Source organism: Lipophrys pholis (genome assembly GCF_963383615.2).
Source record: "Lipophrys pholis genome assembly, chromosome: 3".
NCBI lineage: Eukaryota > Metazoa > Chordata > Actinopteri > Blenniiformes > Blenniidae > Lipophrys > Lipophrys pholis.
In genome coordinates, this window is record NC_137627.1 from 19,218,154 (window position 1) to 19,231,729 (window position 13,576).

The 13,576-nt window shown below is 41.5% G+C and overlaps 1 protein-coding gene across 1 annotated transcript; it reads right to left on the reverse strand.

The window, feature by feature from the left end:
• Nucleotides 1-120: 120 nt before the first annotated feature.
• alkbh8 (alkB homolog 8, tRNA methyltransferase) lies at nucleotides 121-13,027 on the reverse strand. The gene is made up of 12 exons (XM_080459003.1): nucleotides 12,889-13,027; nucleotides 11,627-11,760; nucleotides 11,412-11,512; nucleotides 11,121-11,252; nucleotides 10,554-10,649; nucleotides 10,222-10,326; nucleotides 9,478-9,548; nucleotides 5,706-5,812; nucleotides 5,317-5,471; nucleotides 3,779-4,053; nucleotides 1,840-1,989; nucleotides 121-900 (listed from the first exon to the last, which is right to left on the reverse strand). Exons 1-12 carry the CDS (start codon nucleotides 13,024-13,026, stop codon nucleotides 247-249), a joined length of 2,118 nt encoding a protein of 705 aa, XP_080315129.1. The 5' UTR covers nucleotide 13,027; the 3' UTR covers nucleotides 121-246.
• Between the last annotated feature and the right edge of the window lie 549 nt (nucleotides 13,028-13,576).

The following is a 13,576-nucleotide window of genomic DNA, read 5'->3' on the forward strand; positions in this document are numbered from 1 at the left end:
CACTGTGCGACTGTTTACAGGGTCTCATCCAAAGACCTGAGAGGTCACACCCTCTCAAACACAGAGCTAATCCACAGCCAAGATAATATTAAAAAAAGAAAAAGCACCATAACAAAGGCAGACATTTAATAAAATTCCTTTATTTCATAACACAGATAATTTGACTCAATGTTTTTTTGAGCTTTTAACATTAATGAACACCAAAATCATTATAAATGATGTGTGTGTGGTGTCTAATCAGCTCCTTCAGTCTTTCTCCAGCACCACACACCAGTTACCCTGGTCATGGTAGCTGCTCTGCACTTTGGCCCCTGCCACCAGACCACACAGCTGCTCTAGCTCCCCCTGCTGGAAGACATGGTAAAACCGGTGAAAGACTGGAGCCGTGCTGCTCTCCGACTCTGACTCGAGAGCTGAACTGGAACTGGGACTTGGGCCGGCTTTAGAGTCAGCTCTTAAAGTGGCATCATTAGAGGAAGAACAAGTGTGATCTGAGGCCTTCTTGGACGTCTCCTTTCTTTCACCGTCTCTTGGTTCCCCCTCGCCTTGTTTCTTTCCTCCTTTCAGATGCCAAGGCACCAAGAGGTCCTGGGTGTTAAAGGCTGTGCGGTTGGTGTGCACACTAAGCTTGCCAGCCGCTGCTTGCACGGAGCGAGCGGGCCCGCTGGATTCCTCCAAGCGTGTACTGGCAGGGTGCGTTGATTCCCCATGAGGCTCCTGGCTTTCCCCTGGTGAGTTTATTGTTGGGCTGAGCTTCCCATGATGCTCTTTGTTGTAGTCTTTGAGATATTTGGACTTTTGCTTGTTGTGCTCTTGTTCAAAAGCCCAAACGTAGATGAGGGCTCGACCTCCAGGCTTCAAAAGCCTCACCAGCTCCTGAACTGCCTGCAGCCGACGCTCCTTCAGAAACACACACACGCACCACTGTTAAGTTATTTGATTAAAACACACACATTTAAAACAACTAAGCAAGTACATTTATTGTTAAGTGCAATAATTCAGATTAGGAAGTCTGGCATTGATAAAAAAAAAAAAAAAATTACTACTTTGCATGAGACAACGTGTGTGCTGTGTGAGATTTGAGAGAATAAAATGTGTGTGAGGCTCCTCTTCCTCACAGAGCTCTTTTGAGGCTCTGCTTTTCTGAAACAAGGAGAGGATCAGCTCCGGTGAGGTTTCCAAGCCTATTTATGTTCCACAGAGCCTTACGATGTGATCAGATATTGTTTCATGCTCAATCTTCATAAAGAAAGAAGGACTTTCCTTCTTAAATCTGTTTTCATAGATAAGATATTAAGTACGTCTGGACCAAGACACTCTGGCCCAGTTTGCAACGCACTCAAGACATGAAGATAAAGGCAAATCATGCGCCGAACGGCTGCTGTATACACATTTATCTCCCACAACAATATAGTGTGCCGGGCTGAATGCAACACATTGTATGTGGTTGCATTTTTACCAAGCAGGCTAAAATATGTATAAAGAGGACGAAACAGCAGTGGACTCTATGTCCTCTATGTAACCATTACAGCAAACTATGAAAGTACGGAGTCTATGCGTGCGACTTGCCCACAGCGCTTTGGTCCGTGCTACATTCAGACTCCCGTTAAACGTCTAATCTAACGACACAGGACTACGTTTACAGCCCACTTTTTAAACTTTGGTTTAACCCAGACCCAAGTTTTCCCAAAAAGTTTCAGAGACGCGATCGAAATCTCGTTGATTCACCACATACATGTGGTTCTTTTTGTAGGTCACTCCTTTTGAAAAGGTGATACGGTGAATTCAGAGAAGGAAACCATGTGATGTTGAAGTGTGCTTGCTGAGCACGTACTGTACCTCTGTGGAGAAATGATGTATGACAGCGATTGAGATGCAGGCGTCGCACGAGGCGGTCCGCAGCGGGACGCTGAGAGCGTCCGACACAAATGCATGGAACCCCCTCTCGGCACAGATTTGTACAAGAGCGCCGCTACGATCACATCCCACCTGAAATGTAAAGCAAATACAGAAACACTGAAGAGATTCAAAATAATAAAAAAAAAAACTGAGACGTGAAGCGTATTAAACTGAAGGATAAAATATAGACGGGAAGAATTAACGATTACGACAAAGTAGTAGTGGTGGGAAGATAGTTTAAGTAAACAGAATAAAAAAAATTAAAAAAAAGACAGAAATGGGAGGAGAATGAGGAGAAATGCAGCAAGTAGAGAAATACGTCAAATGAACACGAGGAGGAGGAAGTACAGGATGGGAGCGGTAATCATTTTCAACCCACCTAATCTTCAGGAGCAATTCAGTCAACATTCAAATGATTCCATCCCAAAGGAGACGGAGATGAGAGGAAACACTACGCTGACACATTCAGTCTATAAACGGAACCACTTTCAGTCTCAAACTGTGACGGGAGGCAGGTGCAGCAGTACAAACAGGATCTCATTGGAAAGCTGGCCATTGCAGGTGTTTCTACACTCATGACACAAGTAAGAAATCTCAAAAATGTTATGCATTTTCAGGCAAAAAAAAAAAAAGCCCTCCGGTTGAAATAAAGAAAAACATGTTTTTGCGATATACTACTCTTAATTTATTTATTTTTTACAGCTTATAAGCTTAAATGACAAAGAATTACTTCAGATGGTTCAGTTCAGACGGAATAAGTCTGAAAAAGTGTGTAATTATTGGTGGAATTAGTTTTAGAACTAACTATAAATACAGTGAAGGGGAAATGAGAGAGGACAAAAAAAGTATATAAATAAAAAGTGAGTGACTTTCACAATCGTTCACAGTAACGACTTATCACAGCTGCACAGTCTGAGTCAGGATAAGCTGCTTACGCACACCTCCAAATCCCAAACATGAATATCCCCGTGTGCACACAGACATTTTTAGGAAACTGCCATGGAGACCGAGCAAACACAAACAATCCCATCCAGAGGAAACCACTCTGAAAACAAGCATTTCTTGTTTGTTGTGGTTTTTTACAGATTTCCTCTCCTGAATCAAGAGAAGTTCACCCTTCAGAAAACTTAAAAACCGAACCAGCTGTTTGACTCAAGGTGAAGCGCATTACTCTGAGTTATAAGCCTTGCCCACATCATCAGCCTGAAGCTCACTCCTGGATGAGAAACACGCAGCCTCTTGCCTGAGGAAGGTGTGTGATGCAAACTTTACTCAGCGCTGCTGCTGCTGCTGCTGCATGCAGGCCTGGCTTATGTAACTGGGTGCTGAGGACCCCACACAGTGTCTCATTTTGGATTTAGAACATTGTAGAGGAGTGAGGCTGGAACCTCTGCAGGGTTTGTGTTGTATGTGCATTTCTCAGGGTTCATTGATTTCAGGCAAAACATTCTGGCATTGGCTCATCAGCTACTGCTGAACTCCAAAATTCAGAGTACATAGCTCGACTTTTTGTCCAGCAAGAATGATTCACATCTATTTCAGGAAGGTGATTTCTTTCTTTTACGGTTATACTTTGCTACTTTCAACTCTGATTCATTAGGACTCTCGTGTAAATTCCAGATTTTCCCTTGTTTGTTTCTGCAGATCGCAACGCATTTTATCAGTCACAGGTCTTTAAATTCCGAAAATCCAACACAAGTGTGCATGTACATTGCGATAAGTGTAAAAACAAGAGTTGCATTAAGGTTTTCCTCAGTAGGAGTGAATTGTGGCACAAGAAGAGGCAGTTCACTAGAGGGGGGATGGCATGTAGCGGTAAAATTACCGTGGAAAGCACGGGTGAATGACAGACGCTATCATGGAGCACGGTGACACTCACTGCAGTCGCCGCCGGGTTGACACCCAGGTATTTCCCGTTACCGCAGCCCACATCTGCCAGCACGCTGCCGGGTGGGAGCGAGGACAGGAAGTGGCAGACGCGAGGCCAGGGGGAGTGGCGCGTGCTGCTGAAGTGGGAGGCGATGGCCTCGTACACGCGGTGCACGTACTCCTCCTCCAGACGGGCTGCGTCGCTATGGCAACTGGGGAGTGCAGGAGGAGACGGCGGAGAAGGTGCTGACGGAGCTCCCCGACTGTCGCAGGCAGAGGGGAACGCTGGGGAGGGGAAGGGGTGAGCTTTGTTGATGTCGCCATTGTGTAAACGTCCCATCTTTTATTTGAATGAAAATATGTTAAGACGTCAAGCATTTAAAAACCTACATTAAAAACTTTTTTAAAAACTTTGTGGAGTTCCAATACGAACACACTTTAAAACCCACCTTTTTTCTTTAGCCTTCTACAACATGTGAGCTGTTGACTTTTCATTCTATCTAGATTTTTTTCCTAATATTCTTGTCCCTTTTAATTTGTTTTAACTACATTTGTTTTATTGTATTTTCTGTATCTTTTATCTATTTTATGTAAAGCGTGTCAACTGTGCAGTTTTACATCATATTATTCTTTGTACAGCACTTTGGTCCACTGTGGTGTTTCGTGCTTTTTAAATAAAGTTGGATTGGATTTAGTGGCCACATCTTTAAGGCCCAGTGATGCCAACAACATTTTACTGAGTGATACACTTCAGCCTGAGAACTACAACATACAAACAGATTCCATCAGCATATCTTTGTGCATGAACAGAACATTAGTGAATAAATGAAATTAAGCCTTTTTAAACTAAAATTCTTACTTTTTTATTACTATTAGTGTGAACTGTCATGACAATTGTTCTGAGAGTACCTAATGTTTGCACAGCTTTGAGGAATCCTGCTTTTTCCTACTCGGACCCTGAAAAAAATACATCTCAAGGTAGAAACATTCATATTCTATCAAGAAATTCAAGTATATCATGAGTGACATGCTGAAGGAATATCATGTGTTTATCTGTACTGTTTTTCAGTGTAATATTTGTATAAATGCGTATCATGGATTCTACTTTGTCTTGTAATAGTTAATTACTGCAACCTGGCCAGGTTTTCTTTAAAAACAATATCTTTATCTCAATGGGACTTCCTATTAGAATATCGAGGAGCTTTTGGTCATCTCCAACTGAAAAAACTAAACTTACAAAAAGTCCCAGCTTGTGATCTGAAGGCCAACGACTTATTGATTGCTCATTTGTCAGTGGCAAGTAATGAGGCAAAACAAATCAAAGTAAAAGGAGACCAAACTTTTAAAACGCCTTTTTGCATGCTGCATATTCTCGGGATCGTCACTGCACAATCAATCACGCTGTGTTACGGTGAAGACATGGATCAAACTGTTTACCACACAACTGCTTTCCTTGCAAACTTCCACACAGACAAACAAAATCGATGAGACGATACATTAGACGCACGATGTGTCCTATAGGTGGTGACACACCCCTATCCTCCTCACCACAGCCGCAGGGTTCGTGTCTGATCTTTCGGAAAGTGAAAGAAGTGCGGGTGCCTCTCTTGCTCAAGGTGAGGGGGCTTTGCGTCCCGACGTCAGTGTGAGAAGTAGGTTGTAGGTCGCAAGCCGGAACCATGTCAAACTTCCTGGGAGTGATCCTGGGGGGGGTGGAGAAACAGTTATAACAAGTTAATAATCTAACACTGAACATAACTGCAGTAAAAAAAGATGCTGCGGATGTTAACAAATTTCTCAGTGTAGGAGATTCAAATTTATGCAAGAAAAGTCACCAAGAAATACTATTTGAATCCCACAAACATTTCAAAAGCCCCTCCTGTGGGAATCAACACGAAGCTCAAAGAAACCGATGAGTCTGACGGGATCCAGCTCACCCGTGTGTCCACAAGTATCGGCTCTCTCCCTTCATCACCAGGAGGCTCCTTCCAGGCAGCAGCACAGGGACGGCACGGCCATCAGGATGGCGGAACTCCATCACCGTCTGCAAGAATACACGAGCATGTGTGGACGTGACCCGAAGAAGATCCAGAGCAAATCATTTCAAAGTTTGGGAGGATGAGCAGCCTCCGGCTTCTCCCTGAACTAAGATGAGTTGGACACCGCCGCCTTAAACCCGACAAGCATCTATTTATTAAATATATTTTTAGATGTCTTCATTCATATAGACTCTGCATTATGATTCTGTTTCCTAGAAGGCCACTTCCTGTTCGCATATCATACTTTGGATTTATTTTATGGTCAAATAGTCAAATGTTCTCCCTCCAATTTAAATCTTTCTAACAAGTCTTCAGAACTTTCTCCAAGACATCAAAAGCAGATTTGTATAAGTTATCATAATTGGAATTGGTATCAGTCCTAAAAACATTAAATAATCCTCCAGCCTGAGTTGGCCCTATTGCTTCATAGACAGGAGTTCCCCTGTTGAGTCTAGATTTGGCCGGCGGAGGCCTTTCTGTGCTGAGATTGCATGTTTTCCCTGCGTGTGCAGGAGTTTTCTATGTTAAATGGTGACTCAAAACTACCCACATGTCGTCTTCTGAGCTTTTCATACCATAATTAATGTTGAGACATTTTTTATCGCGTAAATTTCACGATGGTCCAAACAAATTCCTCACGCTTAAGTTGGATTTCACCTCCTAAATGAGATAAATCACATGACACTTTTGAGTAAAAGCATCTGCTGCCCGATAACTTATAAAACAGCAGAGAAAGGATTATTGTTGTAATTGTTATGATTGGTAATTCCACTCGGCATATTTGCTGATTTAAGTAAAGATCACTCGGATATCATAAATGAACATTAGGACTCTGTATAGGTTTTAAAGTGGTGAATTAATTGGAATCAATGTCGTTTCAACAAACTCAGACAGTGTTGTTCCTTATCAAATACTAATTCCCGGTCTAATCAGACGAGGCGCTGATTATCTGACAAGCAGGATGGAAGTGTCGCTGTAACCATTGATCAGGAGGGTCATACTGAATGCCTCGAGTATCAATCAAGCTGTTTACACGTCTTCAAAAACAAGACAAAGCTTCATTGATCTTCAAGAATCCCTGAATTCGATTGTGTGTCACATAAAACGGTTCTAATTTTCCATCTCCATTTTTTTTCTTCTTTCGGGCCGCATCTTTGTACAGTTTCACTGTATAATACATATATAAATATATATTTAAAAAGGTAAGAAAATACCTTTTTGTGTTAAACACCTGCCTGTATGGAGCTTCCTTAAAGCAATTTCCAATAATGGAACGTGTTGGAATCGAAGCCACTGGCATTCTTCAGGTGATGTGTTTCCTGAGTAACAAGATGAGCGAATGAATGAATGCTGGAATCAGCATACTGAATGGAAAACCAGATTTAGCATGAACCATTTTTTTTTTAGTCCCTCCAGGTGTGACACGTCTGTCTGCTCTCTCTCTCACAGTCAGCAGAGGCGGCTCCATTCCAGCGTTGGTGTTTGATCCTAATGTTTCCTTACAGCGCATAACGGCACCGGCTCTGCTGGGAAATTACATCTACACAATTTCAAAGCGCATCCCTCCAACTTCTGACAGCAGTAAAATTGGATTTAGGAAGAAGAGGCGTGCGCGAGTGTGTGGGAGAGCGACAGATATGGGTTTGTGTTTGATTGTGAGAGAGCGCGCGACTACGGCAAATGATCAGATCCTTCCCTCAGAAGACCGCTACCGAACACACACACACACACACAGACACACACACACGCACGCACACACACACACACACACTACAGGACTGTGCGGGTCCCATCTGAGGTGTATTAGTGGATCAATGAAACCAGTGGAATGTGACCAAATCGATGTCGAGGCTGGCAGCTACACTTTACTCCAAGCCTATTCATCACGCCCTCTCACACTCACACAGAAACACACTCAACACAACCTCTGTGTGGAAATTCAATGACATAATCCATTCCCGAGACCCTAACCCTGAAATCATCCATTAAAAGGTCCCTAAAAAAGTCCCCCAATCAGATCGACCAATATGTTTTTGGCTCTCTTTAGTGCATAAATGAATACCCAGGAAACGTTCATATTTGATAGTTGATACACTTATTGAATGTAGAATGAGTATACTACTGCAACCACATACACTGCCGGGGCTTTCAGGTGGTAAACGAAATCGCTCTTGTAGCATTAATTTACAGGAAAAAAAGCTCAGTATAAAAGTAGATGTCAGAGCCGCTTTGACTGTCATGGTATTTTCTACAATTGTTTTTAGATTGATTCTACGTAGCTGGAGCTCATTGCAGTAGTTACACTATAAGGTGCAGCTATCCAGCTTTTTTGTGATGATCTCAAGGCGCAAATTCGCTTCCTGAACACCAGTAACATACTACATGTGATTCATATGTTGCTGTGCATCACTGCTTTCATACTCCTATGCGTCAATTATGTAGCCATTGTTGTTAACAATACATCTAGTGGAGGGCAATGTTGCTGGTGGGACAATATTTCTAATCCAAACATTGATGAAACAGGTTCAAAACTGCTAAAATAAGTATTTGAGTCCCAAGTAGTATTAAGATTTTAAACTGAGGGACAATTCGCTGCCGAATGTTCTCAACACGAGTCATCGGAGGAGTCTTTGTCTCGGTGTCTCAATGTTGTAGATTCACTTGTATCCACACACAAACTCATACCGTCTTTCCTTGAAGAGATCATTATTTCGGTTGTCTGAGATTTAGATCATTTTATTCTAAATAATTTTTTTCACCGCCACAAGTAAGAAGCTCATATAATAATGAACAGTTTTGTAACTCAAAACCTCGACCGACACAAGGAACAATAAATTCACTGCATAACATATACAGAAGTCTGAGTTTCTGCGTGTGCGTGCGCGTGCGTGCGTGCGTGTGCGTGCGTGCGTGTGCGTGTGCGTGCGTGTGCGTGCGTGTGCGTGCGTGTGCGTGTGCGTGTGTGAGACAGATGACAACTGATTGCTAATAAAGCCAGTGACTTTCAGACAGTCAGGGTCAGATGGGGGGTTCATCTCCAGCAATCAGGCTGCGGCGACTAAACCCACAGCCTGGTTCCAGGTCACATCCCTCACAGCCAAGGGCACTAAACGCTCCCGGCGTCGACCTTCCTCACAGCCGAGTCATTACCGGCACTCTGCATGAAGAGAATGCAAGAGCCAGCGAGACAGCGTGACGGCATGTCAGACAAGAGCGGGAAGAATGGGACGTAACAAGGAAGGTAACGAAATGTTCTCAGTGAGATCACATGGGTGCAAGATCAAAACACACACACACACACACACACGCACACACACACACACACACGCACACACACACGAATCACAGGTTGACGCAATGACAACTAATTTGACTGATCAAACCACGATGTACAAAGTAACACAAACCAAGAGACAAGCGACTGACACAATATTTATATTTCTTCTCCCTTTTTAACTGTTGCATCATTACTTTTATTTTCTTTAGACTTTACAGTGTAGCTTTAGTTTTAATTATTGATGCAAGCATCCAGACTAACAGCAGTCAATACTGTCTGATTTCATGAGGCTGACTGATGAAATCCATGCCGGGTACATTATCAGCGTGGACTGTGGCATTTTGTGACTCTGGGAGTGATGCAAAGATCACAAAAGATAAACAGACTTCTTACCTTGGCCCCAAGACTCAGAGACATGATGGTGTCCTCGAAGGCAGAGTGAGTGTCCACATGAGGTGGGATACCTGGAAACGAGAGAAGCCACGACCTAAAATAGAAAACTCACATCTTGTAGACATCAGGATCCACCATACGGAAACTTGAAACAATTTCTCTTTGATTTTAGTTTGGTTTTTTTAACGCTATAATGCTGGTCAATGTCAAACCTTTAATTGAAACCACAGGATTCAAGTACTTTCACCGTTTCTTGGAACTGCTGTACAGCCTCTGCTGCCACCTTGTGGTACAAAACAGTAAACACTGTTTGCGTCGTATTTAACTTGATATGGAAATATGGAATAAAGACTTTATTTTTGACCTAAAGCTCTGTGACTTGAAACCATCCTGCAGATACACTCTTAAAAAAAAGTATTATTTTAAATCTTGATTGTTATGATTCAGTGCTTCCTGCAGTTCTCTATAGAAGATGATTGATTACTGGATGTGGGGCTCGTTCTTCATATAGAAGCAAAACGACTGTGTGTGGAGAGTCACGTGTATATCAGTGTGCGTATGTATATTACCATCTGTGTCTCTGACATGAGATCTGCCCGTTTCTACACGTGTAAAGTTTGGACTCACAGACTGAAATCTCTGCAGTACATCATTAGTATTCCACCGAATACCAATGGTGGAACCACCCTGAGGTATTGATGCTGGTATTTTTTGTGAATTATTCATAATGCTGGAGAGACTCACCCTGTCCAGACTCGTACTGATTCACAGTCAGCTGGTCCGGCGTGAAGTCGATGTATCTGTCACTCAAACAGCGCTGCAGCAGAGGTAAACACTCCTCGGGAAGACCTGGAAAGATGAGTTCATATTATTGTTTTGTTCCGTTCTTCTACTTTTTAGAATGAGTTTATGTAAGACGATGCAACGTCTACAGAAGGCGTGAAAATATCAAAAACGTTTGCCCATCAGGACATAGTGGATATGCAGTGTAAAAACCAATACTATGTCATTAGAAATAATGTTGTTGTTATTACATCTTCTTGTGAATGACAAAAGGGTTGCAAGAGTTGGCTGACCTGCAGGTAACGGCTTGTCCTTATCCACGTTGTTGTTGTCATAGCGAAACTCAAAGCCGAAGTGTTTGACTCTTCGATGTTTCAGAGCTTTTTGAGCTAAAAGACACCATCGGGGCAATTCAGCATAACAATCAAACAGGAAAACTTCTTTCTATTTTGTGTCTTAGATCATTTCTTAAAATTCAGAATACAGGAGCAAATTATATGTGTTGTCAGTTGTTTCTGCTCTCGAGTTTGGATTTAGGAAAAAAACAACAACAAAAAAAAACCTGGAAAAATATTATATATATATAGAAATACAAAAATATTCCACTATTTTGAGAATAATAATACAAAATAGTTTGAAATAAATCTATGATAATCATATAAAATACAGTGTATTTTCAGTTTGGTTGAGCACATTTAACAGTTGTTATTGTTTCATAACTTCTCTTTCATTTGTATTTTCTTTCCAATCTCTAAAGGGATGCTAGAGTCATTTAAAAATGGGCAGAGTTTAGGTTTCCTTGGAAAAAAGATTTTAAAATATCACCCTGACAAACTATCAAAACATGCAATACTCTTTACCGGTGACATCATCATTAGTGGATGACCAGTCAATAGCAGCAAGCAGCAAAGATTCTTCCTCTGGAGACACAAAATCCTCCACCAAGACTAAACCGTCCGGCAAAGGGACAGACGAATCCTCTTCTTGAGTCACTGTGGACAAATATATAAAACACATATGTAAGGCACTCTTGCTGGTCGTGAGCACAACATTAATGGCAGCATTTCTGCCATCCCTCTTCCGGAATATCTTGGGAAAGCTAATGTATCTTTTAGTAAAGCGGTTTTAAAAGTGATTTATGTGGCAAGTACCCGAGTTGATGTAACTGAGATACAGCATGGTGCTGTTCTCCCCAGATTGCAGTTTCTGTCCATTAAGGTGGGTGTGAGCTTTGCGAGTGCTCTCCTCCGACCTAAAATCAGAAAAAGAATAAGGCCACGGTGATTTCTGAATCAAATTTCAGGACAATAAACAGTTTCTTACAGTACTGAAACGATGACCCTGCTGTGATACCGCCAAGCTTTACCTGTATGTGACAAATGCATAAGGCTTGTGAGGAGGCATGACCAGAGATTCAACTTCCCCCATCTCCTTCAGCACTGCAGAAAGCTCCTCTCGACTAACGCCATTCCCAAGGCCACCATTAGCCACCACCAAACTCTGCACATGTGAAAGAAATTGATGGGGGGAAAAAACTTAAGTCATCGAAACAAAATTTCCAACAAATAAGAATCCCAACTTTTAAAAGTCAGACTCGTCATTTGACTGTGGAAAACAAATCATTTAAGTACAGGATGTGCACGAGTTAGCCAAGATTGCAGGAGTTGCTCAAATGGAGCGTGTCAGTCTGAAGAAAATGAAGATTGTCGCACGATCGTAAAGCACCTAGACGATAGAGAAGGAGAACCTCGCCCCTCCAGATGATTTCTTGAAACACTGCGTTAATAGAGTGTGTGGTGATCAGGAGTTGTGTAATTCTGTGGCGCAGCTTTGTCATTGTAAATTGTAAAAGTTTGAGAGCAAAAGCAACACAAGAGTAGAAGGGATGGGGATGGTGTGATCAGTAACACAGTTTTGGTAAGTCAAACCTAAAAAAAAGAAGTTTTATCAGAATATAATTAAATCAATTAATTACAATCTGCTACTGTGACACAACAATTCCCCCCCAGGGGCTCATGGGCTCAGACAGGTGGAGGCGGAGCTTCAGATTTTTAATTCATATGGTTTGAGGATGTTGCCAGCACTACTGGTACATTTCATCACAATGTGAAAGGCACAGTGGCTTGGAAATGTATTCGTACTCCTTGAATGTTTCCACGTTTAGTCACATTACAACCACAAATGCAATAGTACGGACGCAATACTCCCGAGTCAATGCTTTGTAGAGCCTTTCGCTGCAAGGCTTCTAGGGTATTTCTCTACATCGATCATATGGAATGATACTTAACAATGTGAACTACTGTGATATTTTATGTTTGGACTGCTTTACTTTTGAACCTCTGTTAAATATTGTACAGAAACTGTACATTTACTGAAACAGTAAGTTTGGATTTCTGTGTTCAGTGTGGAACATCATGTACAGTTTTTAGGAACACAACCTGTCAGTCACTCCAGGGCAGAAAATTAGCTCCCAATCGTCAGACAATATAACGACAATGATGTTATCCGAATGTCGTCTTTCCTAAATTGTGATTTAACTTCAGATTGATGACTTCCCTGCGCTCAGTGTCTATAAACGACAGCGAGCGGACGGATATTTCCGGCTGATAAAGGCAGTGTTTCTCGTACCTTCGTGGGCTGCGATGTCGTGCTGATTCCTTCATGCTTCAACAAAGTGTGGCTGGCTTTAATTTGTTTTTTCAGGACTTTTTTCTCGTCTTTACTTTTTCTGGAGACTTTCACATTGCTATCCACAACACAGTCCATGGTGCGCGTATTTATTTTGTCCGGATGAAACAAACATTGACAAAGAAATGTTCCTTCCCGCTGAAGCAGCAGTGCTTGGTCCACTGAGCGTCACTTTTCTTCTTTCTTTTTTTAAATCATCTTTTTATTCAAGATAACGTATAGAAAATAGATTATTCAAAAAGACAATCTTTTTTGATTTTTCACAGAACATATACAAATACTGCACATCACTTTCAAGCACTGTAACATTATAATTTGACACACCCTCATTCAGTTTGCTTGTGCAAGCTTTCATTTTAAAAATCACATTTGTTGTGTAAAATAACAAAATCGGATTATTATTTTTTACAACCTGCTGGTAATGTTAAATGTAATGTATCAATATGTTTAACTTGTTTTAGTCAATAACATTCAAGAGAGGAGCAGAGAGAAGAATATATTTTATTTCATTTCTTTATTTAACTGTATTCTTCCCATTTTCTTCATAGCTAAAAGAAATTCTAAGTGAGGCATTTACTACCTATTATTATTATTATTATTATTATCATCATCATTTTGGAAACCTGAC

What these genes read in the sequence shown, in the direction of transcription:
- alkbh8 (XM_080459003.1), bottom strand. Translation starts at nt 13,026, where the DNA reads ATGGACTGTGTTGTGGATAGCAATGTGAAAGTCTCCAGAAAAAGTAAA. An exon ending in CTCTGAGTCTTGGGGCCAAG is followed by an intron (nt 5,813 to 9,477) that starts GTAAGAAGTCTG and finishes GTATTCTTGCAG; the next exon opens with ACGGTGATGGAGTTCCGCCA. An exon ending in TCAACCCGGCGGCGACTGCA is followed by an intron (nt 1,990 to 3,778) that starts GTGAGTGTCACC and finishes TTTACATTTCAG; the next exon opens with GTGGGATGTGATCGTAGCGG.